Genomic DNA, 25,156 nt, shown 5'->3' on the forward strand with positions numbered 1-25,156 from the left:
TCTCCTCCTCTTCATCCTATAACCCACTCTCTCAACCAACCAACCCAGGCCTCCTTCTCCTCTTTTCCTGATATCACCGAAGAGGAAACCGCCCATCTCCTCTCCTCCTCGAAATCCACCACCTGTTCCTCAGACCCCATCCCCACCAACCTACTTAGCACCATCGCGCCTACTATCACCCCCACCATCTGTCATATCCTCAACCTCTCTCTCTCCACTGCAACCGTCCCGGACACCTTCAAGCATGCTGTGGTCACACCACTCCTCAAAAAAACCATCTCTTGACCCTACCTGTCCCTACAACTACCACCCCATTTCCTTCCTACCCTTCCTCTCCAAGATACTTGAACGCGCCGTTCACAGCCGCTGCATTGATTTTCTCTCCTCTCATGCCATCCTCGACCCGCTTCAATCCGGCTTTCGCCCCCTACACTCAACAGAAACGGCACTATCTAATGACTTGTTCCTCGCCAAATCCAAAGGTCACTACTCCATCCTCATCTGCGACCTATCCGCCGCTTTTGACACTGTCAATCACAACCTACTTCTTGACACACTGTCCTCCTTTGGGTTCCAGGGCTCTGTCCTCTCCTGGTTCTCCTCTTCTCTCCAATTGTACACTCTCATGGTTCGTCCTCCTCCCCTATCCCGCTCTCTGTTGGAGTTCCTCAGGGATCTGTCCTTGGGCCCTTCCTTTTTTCAATCTATACCTCTTCCTTAGGCTCCCTGATCGCATCTCATGGTTTCCACTATCATCTTTATGCTGACGACATCCAGCTGTATCTCTCCAACCCAGGCCAAAGTATCGGCCTGCTTATCCGACATTGCTGCCTGGATGTCCAAGCGCCACCTGAAACTGAACATGGCCAAGACTGAACTTATTGTTTTCCCACCCAAACCCACTTCTCCTCTCCCTTCACTCTCTATCTCAGTTGATAACACCCTCATCATCCCCGTCTCATCTGCCCGCAACCTCGGTGTCATCTTCGACTCCTCCCTCTCCTTCTCTGCGCATATCCAGCAGATAGCCAAGACCTGTCGCTTCTTCCTCTACAACATTAGCAAAATTCGCCCCTTCCTCTCTGAGCACACCACCCGAACTCTCATCCACTCTCTCATTACCTCTCGCCTTGACTACTGCAACCTTCTCACCGGCCTCCCACTTAGCCACCTATCCCCCTTTCAGTCCATCCAGAACTCTGCCGCATGTCTTATCTTCCGCCTTGACCGATATAATCATATCACCCCTCTCCTCAAGTCACTTCACTGGCTTCCAATCAGATACCGCATAGAGCTCAAGCTTCTCCTACTAACCTACAAATGCACTCGATCTGCAGCCCCTCCTTACCTCTCTACCCTCATCTCCCCTTACGTCCCTGCCCGTAACCTCCGCTCTCAAGACAAATCCCTCCTTTCAGTACCCTTCTCCACCACCGCCAACTCTAGGCTCCGCCCTTTCTGCCTCGCCTCACCCCATGCTTGGAACAGACTCCCTGAGCCCATACGCCAGGCCCCCTCCCTGCCAGTCTTCAAATCATTGCTCAAAGCCCACCTCTTCAATGTCACTTTAGGCACCTAATCACAACACTTCTACTCAGGAAATCTAGACTACCCCAACTTGACATTTCATCCTTTAGATTGTAAGCTCTTCTGAGCAGGGATGTCCTTAGTTACTAATTTGTACAGCGCTGCGTAACCCTAGTAGCGCTCTAGAAATGTTAAGTAGTAGTAGTGATTGAATGGTAGTATTATCCTCTGTTTTTCCAAAGAAATAGAAAATATCTTCAGTGCAAAAGCCGTTCGCCAGAAGGCTTTGTAGCCTTAAATGAAAGAAATTTTCACTGTGGTGTGAAAAGATGGTCCATCATTCATCCCTTGACAGACTGACCACTTCCTCAGTAAAGGTGCACCAGAGTATCAGTCTCATATCACCCTTGGCTAGAAGGCTGCTCAGCTTCTCTCCATCCACTAATCACCAACTTCATGAAAGACCTCTGGCACACAAGACCCTAGTCAGGAAGCCTCAGAATCCCTGGGCACTGAATGTGGCCTGTGCTCAATTGATTAAAATCTCCCTTCAAATCGCTTGAAACTTTACAACTGAAATTCCTGACTTGGATGGTCTTGTTCTTTGTGGCTATCACAAGAGCACATAGAGTAAGTGAACTGCAAGTTCTTGTCTCATAAAATTTCTACCTAAAGTGGTCTCGGCTTTCTACATAAATCAGACATAGTATCACATACCTTTTTCCTTAAGTCACATACTCTCAGGGGCAAAAATGCCTTATGCACACAAGACATAAACAGGCTTTGGCTTTGAAGCACTCACCACACAACAACCCAGTCAAATAGGTTAGCAGACTACACCTCGTATTGCTATACATTAGCTGTTCTTCCTCTTCAAGATGCAGCCTAAGCACATCAAATGAGAGCCATGACTACACCGAGTGTTCATCTTCCTTCAGCCTGTATAGGATATATCTGTAAAGTCACCACATAGTCCTCAGTCCATGCCTTCACCTTATGCTATTGTGTGGACAGAATCCTGAAGAGACGCTGCTTTTGGCCAGGCAATACAATGTGAATTGTTCAAGTTGAAGGTCAACATCTTCTGTTACACAAAGGACATTGTAGATGATACATTGTAACTTAATGGTGAGGCAACCCATAGCTTTTGGACTTCCCACTAGTGTGGCCGATTCATCCTGTTTGCTAATGGAGAAAGCAGAGTTACTTACAGTGGGAATTCTTCCTAGACAGCAGGATAAATTGGACTTCCATTTCATAGCTTTCTACTATTTAGAACCTGTGTGATAGTTGTGTTCATCAGCTAGCAGATGGAGATCCTGCTGTTTATGGATAACAGGTAAGGAGCTCAGCTTTTTATGCCTTCTGTTTCATAAATTCCTTTCCAAAACAATAAAAAAGCATCAAGGGCTATTCAAGCTTGGGATAGTCAAGAGTCCTTTGTTGGGCCTACCAATACTCTTGACTATCCCAAGCTTGAACGGCCCTTGGTGCTTTTTTGATCTCTTATTGTTGTGTGTGCTTTGACCTTCTCTTCTGTTGTTATAAATCGCTTTCTAAATATTTTCTTCTGTATTTTCCTCCCTTCCATATTTATGTAAATAAGTCCCCTTTCTGTTTCTTCCAAACATTTTTTAATTGTTATGCCCTGTTTTTGCTGTCTCCTCTTTTGTTGACATTGCTGCTGTTCTTTTCTCCTTATTTCTTCCTGCTCAATTATATGAAACGCGTGACTTTCATATTCTGGTTACATGGCATTCTCCCTCACTGAAGTAACTGCTTTGACACCTGTTTCCTTCTTCTTGGCATTGATGCACTGACTGCCCCTTCTTTCCAGTTGACTTCTTGCCATGGTGATCAAAGACAGCAAAAGGAAAACTCTTACGAAGCGAGAGTTCAGAGGAGGTCAGCAAAGATTGCCAGTTATTATCTGCATGAGATCGCCTCAGAGGAGCTGATCAAAGAATGGCCCAAGCGCAAGTTGCTGCGGGATTTGGTACCAGATGATAGAAAGGTATGTGGTATTCCTTTGTCTCATCAATATTGCAAGGAAAAATAAAATGGAACGGGAGAGATTTTCAGAACATATAACAAGATTTGTAAGCCACTATTTATGAAGAACATAGGATGTAGCTACATCGACAGGAAGGAAGAGAGAGAAGTCATATGTGGTAGAAACTGAGACTAGTCAGGATATAGAAAGAAGCCAAAAGATGAATCAGGAATTATTCAGAGCGGAAAAAGAACCCAATATGAATCAGGCTTGAAAGGGCTGAGGATTTTTGCTGTTTTTGGTAACAGTGATTTATCTTTTGATTATTCCTTAGCTGAAGTTCCGCCGGCCAGGTCTTCCCACTTTTAGTAAAGAAGTGCTGCAGAAATGGAATGTAGAGCTTAAGAGGTTCCATATAATCCACTGCCCAAATGAGGTAAACCTAATTTAATGTTCAGTATATACCTATAGAAGTCTTTTGAAATCGGTATTACAATTTATTGTTGAAAGACTGTAAACCTGGGTGACACATCAAAACCTTATTGCTACATTGGGTTTGGTTGGTTTGCAATTATTAGACCAAAGGATTCAATAACAAGTCTAGAATAGGGAGACTGAGAACACTAAAACTTCTTATACAAGTAGCCTGTGCAGACCTTCTACTAACCAGTATTTTCTCGCTCTCAGCAGAGTGTAGATGTGTGCAGCCTGTGCAGTGTACTCAGTCTGGTAGGCCCGTTTGTAAATGTTAGAGAACCCACACTTGGATCTCTATTACAGGGTGTAAGTCCTAAGGGGCTTCTTATTCCCTGTGGGGTGTCACACCTGGATGGCTGGGTCCATCCCCCTGTGCTCTTCCTCTGGAGGACTGCTTGACCTCGGCTACAGACCTCGCTCTGTACCCTTGAGGCGTTTAGGCATCAGCAACGAGGTTTTAAAAAAAAAAATGTTTTTCTCCGAGGACAAGCAGGCTGCTTGTTCTCACTGATGGGTGACATCCACGGCAGACCCTCCAATCGGAAACTTCACTAGCAAAGTCCTTTGCTAGTCCTCGCGCGCCCATGTGTCTGATACCGATGGTGAGGCCTCGTGGGAGGAGGAGGAGGACATCAGATATTTCTCTGACGAGGAGTCTGATGGCCTTCCTTCGGATCCCACTCCCTCCCCTGAAAGGCAGCTTTCTCCTCCCGAGAGTCTGTCTTTTGCAGCCTTTGTCCGGGAGATGTCTACGGCCATCCCCTTCCCGGTGGTTGTGGAGGACGAGCCCAGGGCTGAAATGTTTGAGCTCCTGGACTATCCTTCTCCATCTAAGGAAGCGTCCACAGTACCCATGCATCATGTCCTAAAAAAGACATTGCTGGCGAACTGGACCAAGCCTTTAACTAATTCCCACATTCCCAAGAAGATCGAGTCCCAGTACCGGATCCATGGGGACCCAGAGCTGATGCGCACTCAGTTGCCTCATGACTCTGGAGTTGTGGATTTGGCCCTAAAGAAGGCTAAGAGTTCTAGGGAGCATGCTTCGGCGCCCCCGGGCAAAGACTCTAGAACCTTAGACTCCTTTGGGAGGAAGGCCTACCATTCCTCTATGCTCGTGGCCAAAATTCAGTCTTACCAGCTCTACACGAGCATACACATGCGGAACAATGTGCGGCAGTTGGCGGGCTTGGTGGACAAGCTCCCTCCTGAGCAAGCCAAGCCATTTCAGGAGGTGGTCAGGCAGCTGAAGGCGTGCAGAAAATTCCTGGCCAGAGGGGTGTATGACACCTTTGATGTTGCGCCCAGGGCCGCTGCTCAAGGTGTGGTGATGCGCAGCGGATTGCGGACTCGCCTTGCCGTGCGGATAATATTTTTGGAGAGAAGGTCGAACAGGTGGTAGAGCAGCTCCACCAGCGGGATACCGCTTTCGACAAGTTCTCCCGCCGGCAGCCTTCATCTTCTACCTCCACAGGTAGACGTTTTTATGGGGGAAGGAAGACTGTTCCCTACTCTTCTGGCAAGCGTAGGTACAATCCTCCTTCTCGACAGCCTGCGGCCCAGGCTAAGCCCCAGCGCGCTCGCTCTCGTCAGCAGCGTGCGACTCAGCAAGGGACGAGCTTTTGACTGGCTCCAGCAGAGCATAGCCGACATCAAAGTGTCAGTGCCGGGCGATCTGCCGGTCGGGGGGAGGTTGAAAGTTTTTCACCAAAGGTGGCCTCTCATAACCTCCGACCAGTGGGTTCTCCAAATAGTCCGGCAAGGATACACTCTCAATTTGGTTTCCAAACCTCCAAATTGCCCACCGGGAGCTCAATCCTACAGCTTCCAGCACAAGTAGGTACTTGCAGAGGAACTCTCCGCCCTTCTCAGCGCCAATGCGGTCGAGCCCGTGCCATCCGGGCAAGAAGGGCTGGGATTCTATTCCAGGTACTTCCTTGTGGAAAAGAAAACAGGGGGGATGCGTCCCATCCTAGAGCTAAGGGCCTTGAACAAGTATCTGGTCAAAGAAAAGTTCAGGATGCTTTCCCTGGGCACCCTTCTTCCCATGATTCAGGAAAACGACTGGCTATGCTCTCTGGACTTGAAGGACGCCTACACGTACATCCCGATACTGCCAGCTCACAGACAGTATCTGCGATTTCAGCTGGGCACACGTCACTTCCAGTACTGTGTGCTACCCTTTGGGCTCGCCTCTGCGCCCAGAATGTTCACGAAGTGCTTGGCTGTAGTAGCAGCGGCGCTTCGCAGGCTGGGAGTGCACGTGTTCCCCTATCTCGGCGATTGGCTGGTGAAGAACACATCCGAGGCAGGAGCTCTACAGTCCATGCAGATGACTATTCGCCTCCTGGAGCTCCTGGGGTTTGTGATAAATTATCCAAAGTCCCACCTTCTCCTAGTACAGAGACTCATTCATAGGAGCTCTGCTGGATTCTCGGACTTCTCGTGCCTATCTCCCAGAGGCGAGAGCCAACAACTTGTTGTCCCTCGTCTCGCGGGTGTGAGCGTCCCAGCAGATCACAGCTCGGCAGATGTTGAGATTGCTGGGCCACATGGCCTCCACAGTTCATGTGACTCCCATGGCCCGCCTTCACATGCGATCAGCTCAATGGACCCTAGCTTCCCAGTGGTTCCAGGCTGCTGAGGATCTAGAAGACGTGATCCACCTGTCCACGAGTTTTCTCAAATCCCTGTATTGGTGGACGATTTGGTCCAATTTGACCCTGGGACGTCCTTTCCAAATTCCTCAGCCACAAAAAGTGCTGACTACGGATGCGTCTCTCCTGGGGTGGGGAGCTCATGTCGATGGGCTGCACACCCAAGGAAGCTGGTCCCTCCAGGAACGCGATCTGCAGATCAATCTTCTGGAGTTGCGAGCGGTCTGGAACGCTCTGAAGGCTTTAAGAGATCGGCTGTCCCATCAAATTATCCAAATTCAGACAGACAACCAGGTTGCCATGTATTACATCAACAAGCAGGGGGCACCGGATCTCGCCCCCTGTGTCAGGAAGCCGTCAGCATGTGGCTCTGGGCCCGCCGTCACGGCATGGTGCTCCAAGCCGCATATCTGGCAGGCGTAAACAACAGTCTGGCCGACAGACTGAGCAGGATTATGCAACCTCACGAGTGGTCGCTCAATTCCCGAGTAGTGCGCCAGATCTTCCAGGTGTGGGGCACCCCCTTGGTAGATCTCTTTGCATCTCGAGCCAACCACAAAGTCCCTCAGTTCTGTTCCAGGCTTCAGGCCCACGGCAGACTGGCATCGGATGCCTTCCTCCTGGACTGGGGAGAGGGTCTGCTCTATGCTTATCCTCCCCTACCTCTGCTGGGGAAGACTTTGTTGAAACTCAAGCAAGACCGAGGCACCATGATTCTGATTGCTCCTTTTTGGCCGCGTCAGATCTGGTTCCCTCTTCTTCTGGAGTTGTCCTCCGAAGAACCGTGGAGATTGGAGTGTTTCCCGACCCTCATCACACAGGACGAAGGGGCGCTTCTGCATCCCAACCTCCAGTCTCTGGCTCTCACGGCCTGGATGTTGAGAGCGTAGACTTTGCCTCTTTGGGTCTGTCAGAGGGTGTCTCCCGCATCTTGCTTGCTTCCAGGAAAGACTCCACTAAGAGGAGTTACTTCTTTCTATGGAGGAGGTTTGCCGTCTGGTGTGACAGCAAGGCCCTAGATCCTCGCTCTTGTCCTACACAGACCCTGCTTGAATACCTTCTGCACTTGTCTGAGTCTGGTCTCAAGACCAACTCTGTAAGGGTTCACCTTAGTGCAATCAGTGCATACCATTACCGTGTGGAAGGTAAGCCGATCTCAGGACAGCCTTTAGTTGTTCGCTTCATGAGAGGTTTGCTTTTGTAAAAGCCCCCTGTCAAACCTCCTACAGTGTCATGGGATCTCAATGTCGTTCTCACCCAGCTGATGAAACCTCCTTTTGAGCCACTGAACTCCTGCCATCTGAAGTACTTGACCTGGAAGGTCATTTTCTTGGTGGCAGTTACTTCAGCTCGTAGAGTCAGTGAGCTTCAGGCCCTGGTAGCCCAGGCCCCTTACACCAAATTTCATCATAACAGAGCCTTTTGAGCCACTGAACTCCTGCCATCTGAAGTACTTGACCTGGAAGGTCATTTTCTTGGTGGCAGTTACTTCAGCTCGTAGAGTCAGTGAGCTTCAGGCCCTGGTAGCCCAGGCCCCTTACACCAAATTTCATCATAACAGAGTAGTCCTCCGCACTCACCCTAAGTTCTTGCCAAAGGTTGTGTCGGAGTTCCATCTGAACCAGTCAATTGTCTTGCCAGCATTCTTTCCCCGTCCTCATTCCTGCCCTGCTGAACGTCAGCTGCACACATTGGACTGCAAGAGAGCATTGGCCTTCAGCTGCACACATTGGACTGCAAGAGAGCATTGGCCTTCTATCTGGAGCGGACACAGCCCAACAGACAGTCCGCCCAATTGTTTGTTTCTTTTGATCCCAACAGGAGGGGAGTGGCTGTGGGGAAACGCACCATATCCAATTGGCTAGCAGATTGCATTTCCTTCACTTACGCCCAGGCTGGGCTGGCTCTTGAGGGTCATGTTACGGCTCCTAATGTTAGAGCCATGGCAACGTCGGTAGCCCACTTGAAGTCAGCCACTATTGAAGAGATTTGCAAAGCTGCGACGTGGTCATCTGTCCACACATTCACATCTCATTACTGCCTGCAGCAGGATACCCGACGCGACAGTCGGTTCGGGCAGTCAGTGCTTCAGAATCTGTTCGGGGTTTAGGATCCAACTCCACCCCCCTAGGCCCATGTTTTATTCTGTTCCAGGCTACACTCTCAGTTAGTTGGAAAAATTGTTAGGTCAATCTCAGTTATGTCCTCGCCGTTGCGAGGCCCAATTGACCATGTTTGTTGTTTTGAGTGAGCCTGGGGGCTAGGGATACCCCATCAGTGAGAACAAGCAGCCTGCTTGTCCTCGGAGAGAGCGAATGCTACATACCTGTAGAAGGTATTCTCCGAGGACAGCAGGCTGATTGTTCTCACAAACCCGCCCGCCTCCCCTTTGGAGTTGTGTCTTCCCTTGTCTTTGTCTTGCTACATACGGGTCTGACGAACACGAGCCGGTTCGGGCAGGAAGACGGGTGCGCATGGGCGCGCGAGGACTAGCAAAGGACTTTGCTAGTGAAGTTTCCGATTGGAGGGGCTGCCGTGGACGTCACCCATCAGTGAGAACAATCAGCCTGCTGTCCTCGGAGAATACCTTCTACAGGTATGTAGCATTCGCTTTAAAAGACGGCTATTTTGGCCGTATTTGTGGCAGTCCAGAGATGAAACGTCTTCAAGGGCTTTCTTGCCTTAGGCGGTTTTGCCTATTAGTCAGAGCACAAAGCAACTGTTTGTTTTTATTGTGTTCGCAGCCATTATGTCTAAGGCGGCGAGGTGTCGGTTTTGCGCGAAGCGTGGCGTTGAAGTGAAAGGTCGCCAATGTAAATTTTGTGGGGAGCCTACATTGTCAGCGCTTTTGTCCCCCGTGCTTTCCCCTGAGTCGGCGGAGTTGTTGGGTGGCGATTTGACTGCACATTCCGGGCTGGCAATGGCGGGGCCGGTTTTGGTGGGAAACACAGCCATTTTGGCTGCGATTCCCGGGTCAGCCTCAACGGAGCCATTTTTGGCGGGAAGCACGGCCCTTTTGGCCGCGCATTCCGTACAGGCGCTGGGGGACCCATGTGTGGCGGTAAGCGCGCCTAGTTTAGCCGCGGATCATGCGATGGACCTGCCGCCTCGGGAGCGAAAGGGGTCCGTCGCGGAGACTGCGGGAAGTGTTGTTGGGGCTTCAGCAGCGTCCGGGGGGGGGGGGGTCTGGTTTCCCCCCTGAGTTTGTTTGGTCTCTGTATAATGCCTGGAGAGCTGGCCCCTCTCAGGCTGTTTGTTCCCCGGAGGCTGCTAGCTCAGTGGGAGTTAAGCACCCGCGGGTGGATATTTCGGAGCCTATGAAGATACTTTCTCTGCCTGGGTCGGAGGTTTGGTGTGACCCAGGAGAGGAGGATCTCTTAGATGAGTCTGAGGATCAGGATGGGCTAAGGCCTGGGGAAGATTCTTCAGTGGTTCGCATTTTTCATAAGGAAGAGTTGTTAGAGCTCATTGATCAGGTGATTTCTACTTTGAAGTTTGCTCCGGCAGCCACTCCCTCTGCGGAGGGACCCCAGGTAGATCACTTGGTTAAGGGGATTTGGAGAGCCTCCCGTTCTTTCCCCATGAATTCAGACATTAGAGACATGGTTTTTCAGGAACGATCTGTGCCGGAGGCTGTTTGTAAGATGTCTAGGGCTAAGGCGCGGCTGTATCCCTTGCCTCCGGAAGATTTGGCCCTGCTGAAACCACCTACTGTGGATGTGGTGGTTACGGCGGTTACTAGGGCTACGGCCATTCCGGTGGATGGCGGTACAGCCTTACGGGATCCTCAGGATAGGAAGCTAGAGTCCTTTCTGAAGCGCAGCTTTGATTTGTCGGCTTTGGCATTGCAAGCCTCTGTGTGGGGCTTGGTAGCCAGAGCTTGTTTCCGTTGGGCGGAGAAGCTCTTGGATGAGCTTGCGTTAGATAGGACTGGTTTGGTTCAGGACCTGGCCAAATTGGAGATGGGGTCTTCGTTTTTGGCGGACCCCCTTTATGATTTGCTAAGGGCTTCGGCTAAGAATATGGCTTTGGCAGTGATGACTCGCAGGGCTCTTTGGCTTAGGGGCTGGGTGGCAGATGCAGCCTCTAAAGCAAAGTTGTGTTCTCTACCTTTCACAGGTTCTATGTTGTTTGGAGAAGACTTGGATAAACTGATGAGTGGTCTTGGGGATACCAAGGTCTCACGGTTGCCGGAGTTACGGCCTAAGGCGGCTAGTCGAGGTGGTTCGGCTAGAGGTCGGTTTAAGGACGCGAGGCGGTACAGACTGGGCAGATTTGTATCTCCTTCTAAAAGCCGGTTTTTCCAGCGGACGCAGTCCTTTCGAGGGGGTCGTCGAGGAGGTCGGGACTCCTCCGGAGGTGCCGGAAATGGTAATAAGTCCTCCTTATGAAGGTGTGCGGGTCCAGCCTCTGGTGAAGGTCGGGGCGCGACTTCGTCTGTTTTATCAGGGGTGGACCCAAATTACTTCAGATCAGTGGGTGCTGGAGGTCGTTCGCGATGGTTATGCGCTCGAGTTCGAGCACCCGCTGCCGGATCTGTTTCTTCACTCTCGAGTCAAGTTAAAGGCTATCAAGAGACTCTTAATTCAGTTGGGAGCTGTGGTACCCGTTCCTTGGCACGAGCAGGGAATGGGTTGTTATTCCATTTACTTTGTAGTGTCGAGGAAGGAGGACCAGTTTCGACCCATTTTAGATCTCAAGAGGGTCAATGGGGAGCTCAAGGTGCCATCCTTCCGCATGGAGACTCTGCACTCTATCATAGTGGCTGTTCGTCAGGGAGAATTTCTCATGTCACTGGATCTCACAAAAGCGTATCTGCACGTGCCGATTCGAGAGGCCCATCAGCGTTTCCTTCGTTTTGCTGTTTTAGGGAGGCACATCCAGTTCTGTGCTCTGCCTTTTGGTCTGGCAACGGCTCCACGCACCTTCTCCAAGATAATGGTGGTGGTAGCAGCGGCTTTGCGGAGGCAGGGAATTCTGGTTCATCGGTATCTGGACGACTGGTTGATCCGGGCGAAGTCTCAGGCTCACAGTGTTGAGGCGACGGCTCAGGTGGTCGCGTTTCTGGAATCACTCGGATGGGTAGTGAATGTAGTCAAAAGTCAGTTGATCCCATCGCAGAGTCTGGAGTACTTGGGAGTGCGGTTCGACACGGCAGTGGGTTGTGTTTTTCTGCTGGATTCTCGGATCGCCTTTCTTTAGCAGCAGGTCCGGCTGTTAATGTCCATTCAGAGTCCGACGGTTCGAATGTACCTTCGGGTTCTCGGCCTCATGGCAGCGACAATAGAGGTAGTACCATGGGCCAGGGCGCATATGCGTCAGCTTCAGGCGGCTCTGTTGTTCCAGTGGTCTCCCCAGGTACACAGTTTGGAGTTGCGGTTGCCATTGAGGGGGGCTCCTCGGCGCAGTCTCCAGTGGTGGCTGTGCTCGGCCCATCTGAAAAAGGGCATGCCGTTGGAACCTCCTCAGGGGGTGATTCTGGTAATAGATGCCAGTCTGCTGGGCTGGGGAGCTCAGTGTCTCGGTCGGTCCGCGCAGGGGCGGGCGGTGGTTGACAGAGGAAGCTCAGTGGTCTATCAATCGGTTGGAGACAAGGGCGATTCGGCTAGCTCTGTTGGCGTTTCGCTCAAGTGTGGTTGGAAAGGCAGTAAGAGTCATGTCCAACAACGCGACAGCGGGTAGCGTATGTCGACCGGCAGGGCGGTACAAAGAGTCCGCGGTTGGCAATCGAGACGGCTCTGCTCATGAGTTGGGCAGAAAGGCATCTAGTGCAGATTTTGGTAGCGCACGTGGCCGGGGTGGACAATGTGAATGCGGATTTTCTAAGCAGACACAATTTGGACCCTGGACAATGGTCTCTGCACAGGTCGGTGTTCGACCAGATAGTTCTAAAGTGGGGAATGCCAGTAGTGGATCTCATGGCGTCGGCACAGAATGCCCAGGTTCCTCGGTATTTGTCGGTGCCGGGATCCGCGAGCGGAAGGGATTGATGCGTTGGTCCTTCCTTGGCCTCAGTGGGTATTGCTGTACGTGTTTCCCCCGTGGCCCTTGATAGGTCGAGTCCTACAGAGGGTAGAATGTCATGCGGGTCCGGTGTTGTTGGTGGCTCCGAATTGGCCGCGCCGGCCGTGGTTCGGGGATCTGATGCACTTGTTAGAAGGCGAGCCTCTGTGGCTGGGGGGCTCGGTGCTGTTGTGACAGGGTCCAATTGTCATGCCGGATCCGGCTCGGTTCTCTCTTACGGTGTGGCCCTTGAGAGGGAACGGTTGAGAAGGAAAGGGTTTTCCCCTCAGGTGATTCAGACGATGCTGCAGTCTCGCAAACGTTCGACGTCTTTGGCCTATGTGCGTGTGTGGCGCATATTTGAAGATTGGTGTGGGGACCGGGCGTGTGTCCCTTCGACAGCTTCTGTGTTGTGCATTTTAGATTTTTTGCAGGATGGTTTTGAGAAGGGCCTTTCATTGTCATATTTGAAGGTGCAACTGGCTGCTTTGGTGTGTTTTCGGGGTAAAGTGCAGGGCAGGTCGGTTGCGTCTTCCCCGGAGGTGGTCCGTTTTTTGAGGGGGGTGAAGTTGCTTCGTCCTCCTCAGCGGCCGGTAGTTCCTCAGTGGGATCTTAATATCGTTCTTGACTCTTTGGCGAGTTCTCCTTTTGAGCCCTTGGAGTCTTGTTCGATAAAAGACCTTACTATGAAGGTGGTCTTTTTGGTAGCTATATCATCGGCTCGCAGGATTTCGGAACTTCAGGCTCTTTCATGTAGGTCTCCGTTTCTGTGGTTTTTTAAGGAAAAGGTTTCACTGCGTCCAGTGCCTTCGTTTTTGCCTAAGGTGGTATCCTCTTTTCATGTCAATCAGGTGATTTTGTTGCCGGTCTTGGGGGACCGGAAGGGGGATGCTTCTCAGCGTCGTTTGGCGAAATTGGATGTGCGCAGAGTGTTGAAGGTTTACTTGCGCAGGTCGGAGGAATTCAGGTCTTCGGACAGGTTATTTGTCCTTCATGGGGTGCCCAAGAAGGGAGCGGCTGCTTCTAAGGCATCTATAGCTCGGTGGTTGAAGGATGCCATCTCTTTGGCTTACATATTGCATGGCCGTATGGTGCCGGTGGGGCTCAAGGCACATTCCACTAGGGGGATGGCGGCTTCTTGGGCAGAGAGTAGTTTTGTTCCACTGGTGGACATTTGTAGAGCGGCGGTGTGGTCCTCCCTGCATTCTTTTGTCAAACATTACAGAGTGGATGTACAGGCAAGGGAGGATGCCAGTTTTGGAGCTGCAGTCCTGTCCTCTGGGCTTCGCAGGTCCCACCCTTAGATGTGTTTACTGCTTTGGTACGTCCCAAGCGTCTTGAACGGTCTAGAGGGTTGCTGAGGAAGGTGAAATTAGGCCTTACTTGCTAATTTTCTTTCCTCTAGATCCTCCAGACTGTTCAAGAGCCCACCCAGTGTTTCGGACAGTTCAGTATGATAATTTCTTTAGACTTCAGTTGCTGATATTTCTAGTAGCTCCTGTGATTTGGGTCCTGGAGTTTTACTAAGGGCAGTTTGTGGTACTGTTTGTGCCCATCTGCAGTTGAATTCCCCCGTCTTAAGGGGAGGAGATCGGAGTGTGGATTCAGTGGTTTTGTTAGTCTGTTCTTTGCATCCAGCGTATAGTGCATTGCAGTAGTCCAAGTGACTTATTACCATTGATTGTACTAGGGTACGGAAGATGTATCTCGGGAAGAAAGCTTTTACTCTTTTGAGTTTCCACATGGAGAAGAACATTTTTTTCGTCGTATTCGTCACGTGGGTATCGAGTGTGAGGTTTCTGTCAATGGTAACTCCAAGGATTTTCAGATTTTGTGAGACAGGAAGAGAACAATATGGTGTGGTTATGGTGGTGAAGTTGTTTGTGTTATATTGTGAGGTGAGTACAAGACATTGTGTTTTTTCTGCATTAAGTTTTAACTGGAAGGCATCTGCCCAGGAGTGCATGATTTGGAGGCTTTGGTTGATCTCGTTGGTGATTTCACTCAGATCGTGTTTAAACGGGATATAGATCGTGACATTGTCTGCATATATGTAAGGGTTGAGGTTCTGATTGGCTAGAAGTTTAGCTAAAGGTATCATCATTAGGTTGAAGAGGGTTGGTGAGAGGGGGGATCCTTGTGGAACTCCGCATTCAGGTATCCAAGGGACTGATATGTTCGTGTTCGTTTTTACTTGGTACGATCTTGTGGTCAGGAATCCTCTGAACCATTTGAGAACTGTGCCTCCTACTCCGAAGTATTCTAGTATTTGTAATATTATTCCATGATTAACCATGTCGAAGGCACTGGACATGTCGAATTGTAGGAGAAGTATATTGCTACCAGTTGTAGTTGTTTGAATGAGTTCATTGCAGACACTAAAACAGTTTCAATGCTGTGATTCGATCGAAATCCTGACTGAGACTCTTGTAGAATTGAGTGTTTGTTTAGATATTCAGTAAGTTGTTTTGTCACTATGCCCTCCATGAGTTTGGTTATGAGCGGGATAGATGCTACTGGTCAATAGTTGGATAGGTCCATTGTGCTTTTCTTAGTGTCTTTAGGCAGAGGGGTAAGTAAGATGTTTCCTTTGTCCGTGGGGAAGAGTCCATTTTGAAGCCTGTGGTTTATGTGTTTAGTGAGGTCTGTTTTGAATTGTTTAGGGGCAGATCTTATTAGATTGGTGGGGCAGATGTCTAGTTCGCATTGCGATTTGGCGTATCTTCCAAGCCCTTGTGAGATTTCGTCTACTGAGAGCGGGTCAAAGTTGGTCCATGATCAATCTGCTGGGTGTTCCCCAGGTATTGGGTCTAGACATTCCAGGATGTTTGTGTAGTCAGTAATGCTGGTAGGTAGTATGAGTTGGAGCTTTATAATTGTTTCGTTGAAGTAGTTTTCAGTCTCCTTCTGCTGGTAGGAGTGCATAACCCAAGCCTCTTGAATGGTCTGGAGGATCTAGAGGAAAGAAAATTAGCAGGTAAGGCCTAATTTCACCTTGATGGCATCCCCGAAACCTGGTGGAAGGAGGACAACCAATAGGATACTGGTACCAGAGTACAAATTATATTGTAATGATAGGGTGGATCAATTTGGGTGTTGGGGGGTGCTATATGTTAGAGGGAATTGAATCGAACAAAATAAAAATTTTGCAGGAAACAAGCCATGTGGAATTCTTACGGATAGAAAATTCCATGTGTGATGGGAACGAGTAAACCAGTAGGACTATACTACTGTCCACCAGGCCAGAAGAAATATTAACAGATATTAGGGAAGCTAGCAAATTTGGCAACAGTATAATAATAGATGACTTCAGTTATCCCAATATTGACTGGCTAAATGTCACAGTGGGAAATGCTAGGGAGGTAAAATTCTTAGACTAAATAAATGCTTCTTGGAGCAACTGGTTCAAGAACTGACAAGAGGGGGAGCTGTTTTGTATCTAGTATTTGGTGTAACATAGGAGTTAGTGCAAGAGGAAACAGTGTTTGGTCCACTGGGGAAACAGTGATCATAACATTGGGTGAATCTGTTCATAAAGGCGGTTTATAATGAATAAATAAAGGAAATCTACTGTAGCAGCATTTAACCTTTCAAAGAGCAGCTATGATAAAATGAAGAAAATAGTTTAATTAAAAAAAAAAAAAAGCTAAAAGTAGCAGCCACAAATCAGACATGGAAGTTTTTTAAAAAATACCGCCTTGGAAACCCAGACCAGATGTATTCCATGTATTAAGATCCTAATGAAAAAAACAAGAAGGCGCATAAGAACTGTCAAGTTAGATGCAAAGCATTGAGGGGCCCTTTTATTAAGCCGCGTACGTGTGTCCTACATGCATTGATTTGGAGTTACCGCACGGCCCGGGCTGTAATTTTGTTTTTTACGCACGTCCGCTACGCACACCGGAAAATAATTTTTATTTTCCTGTATGCGATGGAAACCGGGCAGTAATCATCATTCTACGCTCGTAGATGATTACCGCACGGTTACCGCGTGAGACTTTACCGCTAAGTCAATGGCTGTCGGTAAGGTCTCAGACCCAAAATGGATGCATGCCAGTTTTTATTTTGACGCATGTCCATTTTCGGCAAAAATTTAAAAAAGGCCTGAAAAATGGATCTTTGCGCACCCAAAACACATGCCTACACTAGCACAGCCCATTTTGTGGCACACCTTAGTAAAAGGACCCCTGATAAAGAAGGCTAAAAGAGAATATGAAGAGAAACTTGCTGAAGAGACAGAAACTCATAGTAATAACTTTTTCAGGTATATCCGAAGCAAAAAGCCCGTGAGACTGTTAGATTATCAGGAAGTAATAGGAGCACTCAGGGAGGACATGGCCATAGCGGAGAGAGACTGAATGAATTCTTTGTTTGTCTTTACTGAAGAGTATGTAAGAGATCTTCCTGTGCCAGAAATGGTTTTCAAGGGTGAGGATACAGAGGAACTGAAACAAATCCGTTAACCTTGAAGACTTACTTAGCCAAATTGACATGTTAAAAGTAGTACATCACCTGAACTGGATGGTATACATCCCAGGGTACTGAAAGAACTCAAACATGAAATTGCTGATCTGATATTAGAGTTCTGTAACCTGTCATTAAAATTGTGCATAGTACCTGAAGATTGGAGGGTGGCTAATATTATGCTGATTTTTAAAGGGTTCCAGGGGTGACCTGGGAAATTAGTCAGTAAGCCTGATTTTAGTGTTGAGCTGAATAGTGGAAACTATTATAAAGAATAAAATTATTGAACACACAGATAAACATGGTTTAATGGGACAGGGTAAACATGGATTCGGCCAAGGGAAACCTTGCCTCACCTATTTGCTTCATTTCTTTGAAGGTGTGAGCTGGTTGATGTAGTGTATCTAGATTTTCAGAAAGCTTTTGACAGAAGTCCCTCGTGAGGGTAGGGTTAAATGGCCATTTCTTTCAGTGGAGGAAGGTAAATGGTGAAGTGACCCAGGGATTTGTCCTGGGACCAGTGCGATTTAACGTATTTGTAAATGATCTGGACATGGGAACTGTGAATGAGGTGATTTAAATTTGCAGATGATACAAAACTATTCAAAGTTGTTTAAAAGCATACGGACTGTGATAAATTGCAGGAAGACTGGGCATCCAAATGGCAGATGAAATTTAATGTGGACAAGTGCAAAGTGATGCACATTGGGAAGAATATCATAGTTACTTGATATTAGGTTCCATTTTAGGAGTCATCACCCGAGAAAAAGATCTAGGTGCCATTGTGGACAATGTGTTAAAATTTTATGCTTGGTGTGCTTTTACGGCAGCAGTCAAAAAAGCAAGCAGAATGCTTGGAATTATTAGAAAAGGAATAGAAAATTAGATAAAGAATATTTTGTCTCTGTATCACTCTATGGTGCAACCTCACCTTGATTATTGTGTGCAATTCTGGTTGCTATATCTCAAAAAAAGACAGAATTAGAAAAGGTAAAAAAAAAAAAAGGGTGACCAAAGTGATTAAGCGGATGGAACTCCTGTCATACAAGGAAAAACTTAGAGGGTAGGGCTCTTCAGTTTGTAGAAAAGATGGCTGAGGAGGGAAAAGAGGTGGGGGCCTTGCCGTGATGTATCACTCAGGCCTCCGAGTTGATTCCCTAGCTGAATCCATATCGCCCAGTCTCGAAATTGCTTCAATCAAGGTCTACAGCAGATCTCTTCAAGATTGTCTATGTTGTATCCTGTTCTACAGGCCACCAAACAATTGGGTTGCCAGTCAGGCCAATTTCATGGACTTTATCTCTACTTCCTGCACCAATTATTCCAACCTCCTTATTCTTGGCGATTTGAATCTCCATTTAGAAAATCAACACTCTCCCAGCGCTTGTCAGTGCCCGAGTTTCCTCAATCTCCTGGATCTTCATTATCCTGATCTGCATCTGACGCACTCAAAAGGCCACACCCTGGATCTCTTTGCTTACAAGTTCTTCAATGACTCTATCCTCTGTGTAGCTAATACTGCATGGTCTGCCGTCCCTTGGACAGATCACTACCAATTAAGGTTTGCCATCCACTGGCGGAAGACTAGCCATCCACTCCCCAAGGAGCCCACTACTTATTGTACAAGAGGGGAAGTTGATCTGAGTTCATTTTGGAAACAAATTTATGGGTTTGACTGGCAAGCAAACGCTGACTCCTTTGATTACCTCACTTGTTGGGAGAGCAGGTGTCAATACATCTTAGACAGTCTTGCACCTTTGCAATTTAAATCCTCCTCCCACCGCAAATCTAAAGCTTGGTTTAGTCATGACCTTAAAGCACTAAAACAACAAACTAGAAGGCTGGAAAGAGCTTGGTTTAAGTCTATAAGCGACCACGCCTTATCAGCTTGGAAGCTCTCTCATCGCACTTACAAATATGCAATCAAGCAAGCCAAAAGAGTTTTCTTCCAGAAAAGAATTCAAACAGTTATGTTGGATGCACGGAAGCTCTACCGTCAGCTGAATTCTCTACTTGACACCACCCCAGTTACTTCACCAAGTGATGGCATGCCATCAGCGGCCCAGTTGGCCAACTATTTCAGGGAGAAAAATCCTTCTACTTCGGAACTCGCTCCACTAGAGTTGATGACTTCCTTATTGGCCTTGCGCTCCCACTTGGCCCTTGCCCTACTAACCGCTATTGGTCCTCCTTTGAGCCGGTCACCACTGAGAAGGTCTCTATGGCCCTTCACAAGTTTTCACGAACGCACTGCAAGCTGGATAGCTACCCTAACTACCTGCTGCAATTGGCGCTGGAGTGTTTTGTTGCTGACTTCACATCCTATCTAAACTACATGCTCCAGCACGGGCGCTTCCCTGTTGATCATGGTCACATTCTCCTGACACCAATCCCAAAGGACCCGAAGTGTGTGCCTAGTATTATTTCTAACTACCGCCCTGTTGCTACAATCCCATTACTTGTCAAGACTATGGAAAGCATGGTAAATTCTCAGCTCGCTGATTATTTGGATACATTTTCGATTCTTCATTCCTCCCAATCTGGATTCCGGTCTCATCACAGTAACGAGACAGTACTGGTCACTCTCCTGTCCAACTTTAGGAAGGAACTGTCTTTTGGGAAAAACATCTATCTTCTTCAATTTGATATGTCGAGCGCATTCGACATGGTTGACCACAATCTCCTCCTTACGTTGCTAGCTGAATATGGTGTTGGAGGTACTGTCTTGGATTGGTTTAGGGAGTTTGTCTTGCCGATCCTATCGGGTCAAAGTCCAGTCCACTATTTCGCCATCTTGGAGATCTCACTGTGGAGTTCCTCAACCCTATCGCCTACCCTATTCAACATCATGATGACTCCACTAGCAGCGGCCCTTTTCAGCCATGGCCTGAATCCCTACATCTATTCTGATGATGTGACTATCTACATCCCCTTCCGATCTTCCTTAGTTGAAATCTCAGCAGAAATTCAGAACAGTCTCGCCATCATGGTCAATTGGGCTAACACATTTAAGTTTAAGCTTAATAAGGAAAAACGCATTGCCTCATTCTCTCCTCCCAGTTCAAAAAGTCTATACCGGGCACGGTTGCTGTGCTGGACTTCTCCATCCCTATCGCAGCAAGTTTGAAGCTACTTGGGGTTTTTCTGGATTCCCACTTGACTCTTGACCTTCAAGTTTTGTCATTTACGAAGCGAATGTTCCTTTCTATGAGGTCCCTTAAGCGTATCAAGCAGTTCCTACCGTTTGACCTTTTCAGGATTCTAATCCACTCCCTTGTATTGAGCCATTTTGACTACTGCAATGGAATTTACACCAGCTGCAAAGAACATACCCTTAAGAAACTCCAGACAGCGCAGAACACGGCGGCGAGGCTACTGTTTGGCAAATCTCGGTTTGAGGCAGCAAAACCCCTTCGTGAGAAGCTCCACTGGCTCCCGATTAAAGAACGTATCAAATTCAAAATCTGTGCCCTTACCCACAAGATTGTATACGGGGACGCTCCAGCTTATATGTACAGCCTGGTTGACCTCCCTCCCAGAAATTCCGAGAAGTCGTCCCGTACCTACCTCAATCTCCACTTTCCTAATTGGAGGAACTTAAGATACAAACTACTCTATGCCTTCTCTTTTAGCTTTGTGTCCCCGTTACTGGAATGCTCTACCATCAACGTTAAGAGAGACAGCTGATCACAGTCTGTTCAAGAAGTCCCTAAAGACCTACCTCTGTGATAGTTCTTACTCCTCTGCTGCTTGATCTCCTGCAATCCCGCATTCCTTTCTCCTGCTGTTTCCCTCCCTCACCCCCATCTGCCTTATTCTCTGTTTTGTACTAGAGTTATTATGTAGTTCTTTTCATCAAATGTTGTAAGCCACATAGAGCCTGCCTTAGTGGGATTATGTGGGATATAAATGTTCACAATAAATAAATAAATATGGCTGGTCTACAAAATCTTGAGTGGAGTAGAACAGGTAAACGCAAATCGATGTTTACTTTTTCAAAAATATACAAAGATTAGTGGATGCTCCATGAAGTTACGTAATACTTTTAAAACAAATAGAAAAATTTTTTTTACTCAAAGAACAGTTAAGCTCTGAAGGATGTGGTAACAGCAGTTAGTATCTGGGTTTAAAACAAGGTTTTGATGAATTCCTAGAGGAAAAGTCCATAATCTGCTATTAAGAAAGGGACTGTGTAAACAATCATTGCTCCAAACTGATGACTCCTCAATTTGTGAGCTCATTACATGATTGGCCAAATTTTTAGGTCTTTTATATGTAATACTGGGTCCTTGTTTGAAGATATTATGTAAAGCTAATATAGGCCAGTGCTTAATACTGGCTGCCATCAGTTGGGATCTGTCAGAATAAGAAAGGACGCATACCTGTTTCTCCTGTGTTCAGTAGGACGATCTAATAAAAGCATTTTTTATTACCTGGGTTTGATAATCCCTGCAAAGGAATCTTTGTGAAAATATACTTGCTTGTTCTTTAAATTCCCGGTCTGTAGAACAACAGACAGATTTGTAGGAATTGGCTGATGGGTACTGTCTGTTTCAAACTCCTAGGATGACAACTGGTGTATTGTAAATAATTATTTTTCTCATTCGGTTTCCTAAATACTATAGAACTGGAACAAGTTTTGTGACTATAGTGTCCTAAAAAGAAACTGCTTGGGTATGAAATTCCGTGGAAAAACATAAATGATGGTCCAAGGAATTTAGCCAGTTTAGGAATCTACTCAGATTCTTGGCCATTGGGCCAAATAAAAATAATTGATGAAGCAATTCCACACTTTAATGTAAGTAAACCATCTGAGATGTACAAGAATTGTTGTTTAAATCTTGAAACATACAAGTTTGCTATACTAGGAGCCATGGCAGTGCCCATTTATGTGTACTGAACAATTTGTAATGTGATTTTTATGAATGTAAATTTGTAATCTGCCAAGAACAGTGGATAATGTGGAATAAAAATTTTCAAGGAATAAAAAATAGCTATTCTGTATTTGTGAAACAAATTGTCCATCAAAGGAAAAATAATTGTCTCAACACCAACGGAGCCAATTTGATTAAAAAAAAAAAGTGGTATTTGGTGTGCCCCATAATGAGATGTCATTGTTTCCTTCACCATAGACAATGCACGTTCCTGAGGAATATTTAAATATGATGCCTCCAGGTAGATGGTGATACCTTGTATATTTTGAATGATTCTCAGAAAATGTGTGGTGTCTTTTATATAGGACTTAGCCTGTCCCACCAGAAGTTTCAAAAAATGGTCAACAAACTGCTAACAGGGTTCCAGAAGAGTACCCCTGAGGGACACTATAGGTCTTCCCGGAGGACAGTCCAACGATTTGTGGATCTTAGGTGCAGTATAAAATGCCAGTGTCCGTGGTTTAGCAACAAGCAAAAACCTACTTTCTGCCTTGGTGATGTATCCCCAGTTTCGGGCTTCAACAACCAAACTTTGAATACGTTGGACCAGGTTCTTAGTCGGATCTTCAGATAATAAAGCATAATGTTCTCTCGTGTCTAAATGTTTGCAGACTTCTGAGACTTCTTACTCCCCTGGTCTGTATCACATTGGAACTCTCCTTGTCTGCTCGTTTGATCAAGTTAGAATTCTGTTTGAGTTGATTTAAATCCTGAAACTTGGTTCATGTTAAATTTACAAAGTGTTTCCTCGGGACATGGGTGGCTATAGTTGTAATGTCCCTGATGACCACGTCTTGGAACACAGCAATAGAGGGATCTAGGGGACCTGGTGGTGTTTAAGCCAATCTTTGGTTACAGTGATGGAGAAGTTGAAAAGTTTCAGTAGGTTATTGGGAGTCAAGGTAAAAATATCCAAATCAGAAGTTTTTTTTTCCATTTTAATCTTTTAGTAACTCACGTTTCAATACAAGCAGAATCATCTCTCACAACCCTATAAATCCCCACCCCACCCACTTACATAGAAAGAAACAAAGAGAAAAAGTGATCCCAACAGATTTTCACTGTGTATATGGTACAATGCCTAGATTCAGTTGCCAGTCCTCTAAACTGTCTAAGTCTGATAACGCAAACCAGAAAGAACTTAGTCCAAGGTTGATGGTTCTCTTTTCAAAGTGCTCCAATATCATTTTATTATCCCCCCACCCCCAATATCCCATACCCATTCCAGTTGAAGGGTTTTATTTCCAATAATCCTATACTGTAGAGATCCTTATAATACTAATATTCTTATAGTAGGAAAAACCTTATTCTATATGACTAAATACCCATCCAAATAAGGATATGAACAGTATATATAAAAATATGAATAGACTCCCCCTGTACCATGGGTTTCTAGTAAGCTATTGCTCTGATATCCCAATAATAAGCTAGTACCCTATTATGCTTCAAGTCTCACCTGCCAACTGTATCCCAGACCATTGGTTCTGGAACTGGGGTGCTTTACCCCATAGCTCAACTGTTACTTTCTCATATAGTTGAATTTGCCTGCCAACCCTTTAGTGTAAGTCCCTTTGCAACCTCATTGTTGTCATTTTTGCAGCTAGAATCATGGAGCCACTGTGGGTAGCCCCTACCAGGTTCCCATTCCAGAAGCAATCCCAGTAGGCATGTTTTGATGTCTATATTCCAATTCTCTCCTGTACAATTCCTCACTTTCTCCCACACCTGAGGCCAAAACACCATATAATTGTACATTCCTACCACATATGTTTAAGGGTTCGCTGGAACGTTCACCTAAATCAGAAGTGTTAATTGTAAATGTGGGATTAGAAGAGAACCAGTATATAACACCATTTCCATTTTTTTTTCAATCAGCGAAGGGAAATATCCAATACTTGGGGATACAGCTGATACCACTGTGGGAATCATTGTTTAGTTTGAACTCCCCCCTTCCCCCCAAAACATGCTGTAGAGGCAGTTTGTACAGAGTTAGATCTGTGATCAAAATTGCATCGCTCTTGATTGGAAAGGGCTGTGGTAGCTAAAATGTTGGTCCTTCTGAAATTTCTGTACCTGTTCCAGACGCTACCAATAGAGATACCAAATAGAATGTTACAAGTAAAACATAGAAGAATTTTTGATGTTATATTGGTGAAGCGTATCTATCCCTCCCTCCCCCCCCCCCAAAAAAAAAAAACCAAAACAAGGTGCTGTTTATGAAAAAGGTAGAAGGGTGTTTATAGCAGTCCCAAACGTTAAGGTTTATTATATGGCTGATCAGATAAAAGCCCTATTAGAATGACATGTGGAATTCCCTAAGCAGTGTGGGAGTAAGGGAACGTTTTTCTTTCTATAAGGTGGGATTGTCCCAAAGTGAAAAAATACTAGAAAGAAAAATGTTGAGTAGGGATATACCCAGATACCTTTCTGTGTTTCTTTACGGCAGGGATTATTTATTTATTTACTTGCTGATATTTAATATATTGGCATTTGCAAATGCATCAAGGTGGTATACAAAGGCAGTCATTTTGGTAGGGTTTTGTTGTATGGCTGCAAGAATGGCCTTAGCAATGGCTTGGTGACAAGTGAATATTTTCTTGAGAGCTAGGAGTGGCCTAGTGGTTAGAGCACCGGTCTTGCAATCCAGTGGTGGCTGGTTCAAATCCCACTGCTGCTGCTTGTGATCTTGGGCAAGTCACTTAACCCTCCATTGCCTCAGGTACAAACTTAGATTGTGAGCCCTCCTGGGACAGAGAAATATCCAGAGTACATGAATGTAACTCACCTTGAGCTACTACTGAAAAAGGTGAGAGCAAAATCTAAATAAATAAAATTAACCAGGGGTTCTTGACCTAGTCCTCAGGACACATGCAGCCGGTCAGGATTTCAGGATACCCACAATAAATATGCATGAGAGAGATTTGCATACACTGTATCAGTTGTATGCAGATCTATCTTGTGCATGTTCATGGTGTGGGGTATCCTGAAATCCTAATTGACTGGGTTGAGAACCCCTGGTCCAAACTAAGTGCACTGTACATAATAAAGGAAAAGTCTCCATCAAAATATGGGTATCCTTCACTAAGTGGTATGGAGACAGT

General features: G+C 46.7%; 1 protein-coding gene across 4 annotated transcripts in view; it reads left to right on the plus strand.

Annotated features, from left to right (window-relative positions):
• ZNF512 (zinc finger protein 512) overlaps positions 1-25,156 on the plus strand; it is a 99,258-nt gene that overhangs the window by 57,779 nt on the left and 16,323 nt on the right. For all 4 annotated transcript variants that reach the window (XM_030198576.1, XM_030198577.1, XM_030198579.1 and 1 more), the window contains exons 9-10: positions 3,365-3,541; positions 3,855-3,956. In XM_030198576.1, the coding sequence (XP_030054436.1) occupies positions 3,365-3,541; positions 3,855-3,956 (279 nt within the window). The remainder of the gene's footprint in view (positions 1-3,364; positions 3,542-3,854; positions 3,957-25,156) is intronic.

The sequence above is a fragment of the Microcaecilia unicolor genome, chromosome 3, assembly GCF_901765095.1.
Source record: "Microcaecilia unicolor chromosome 3, aMicUni1.1, whole genome shotgun sequence".
Classification (NCBI taxonomy): Eukaryota; Metazoa; Chordata; class Amphibia; order Gymnophiona; family Siphonopidae; genus Microcaecilia; species Microcaecilia unicolor.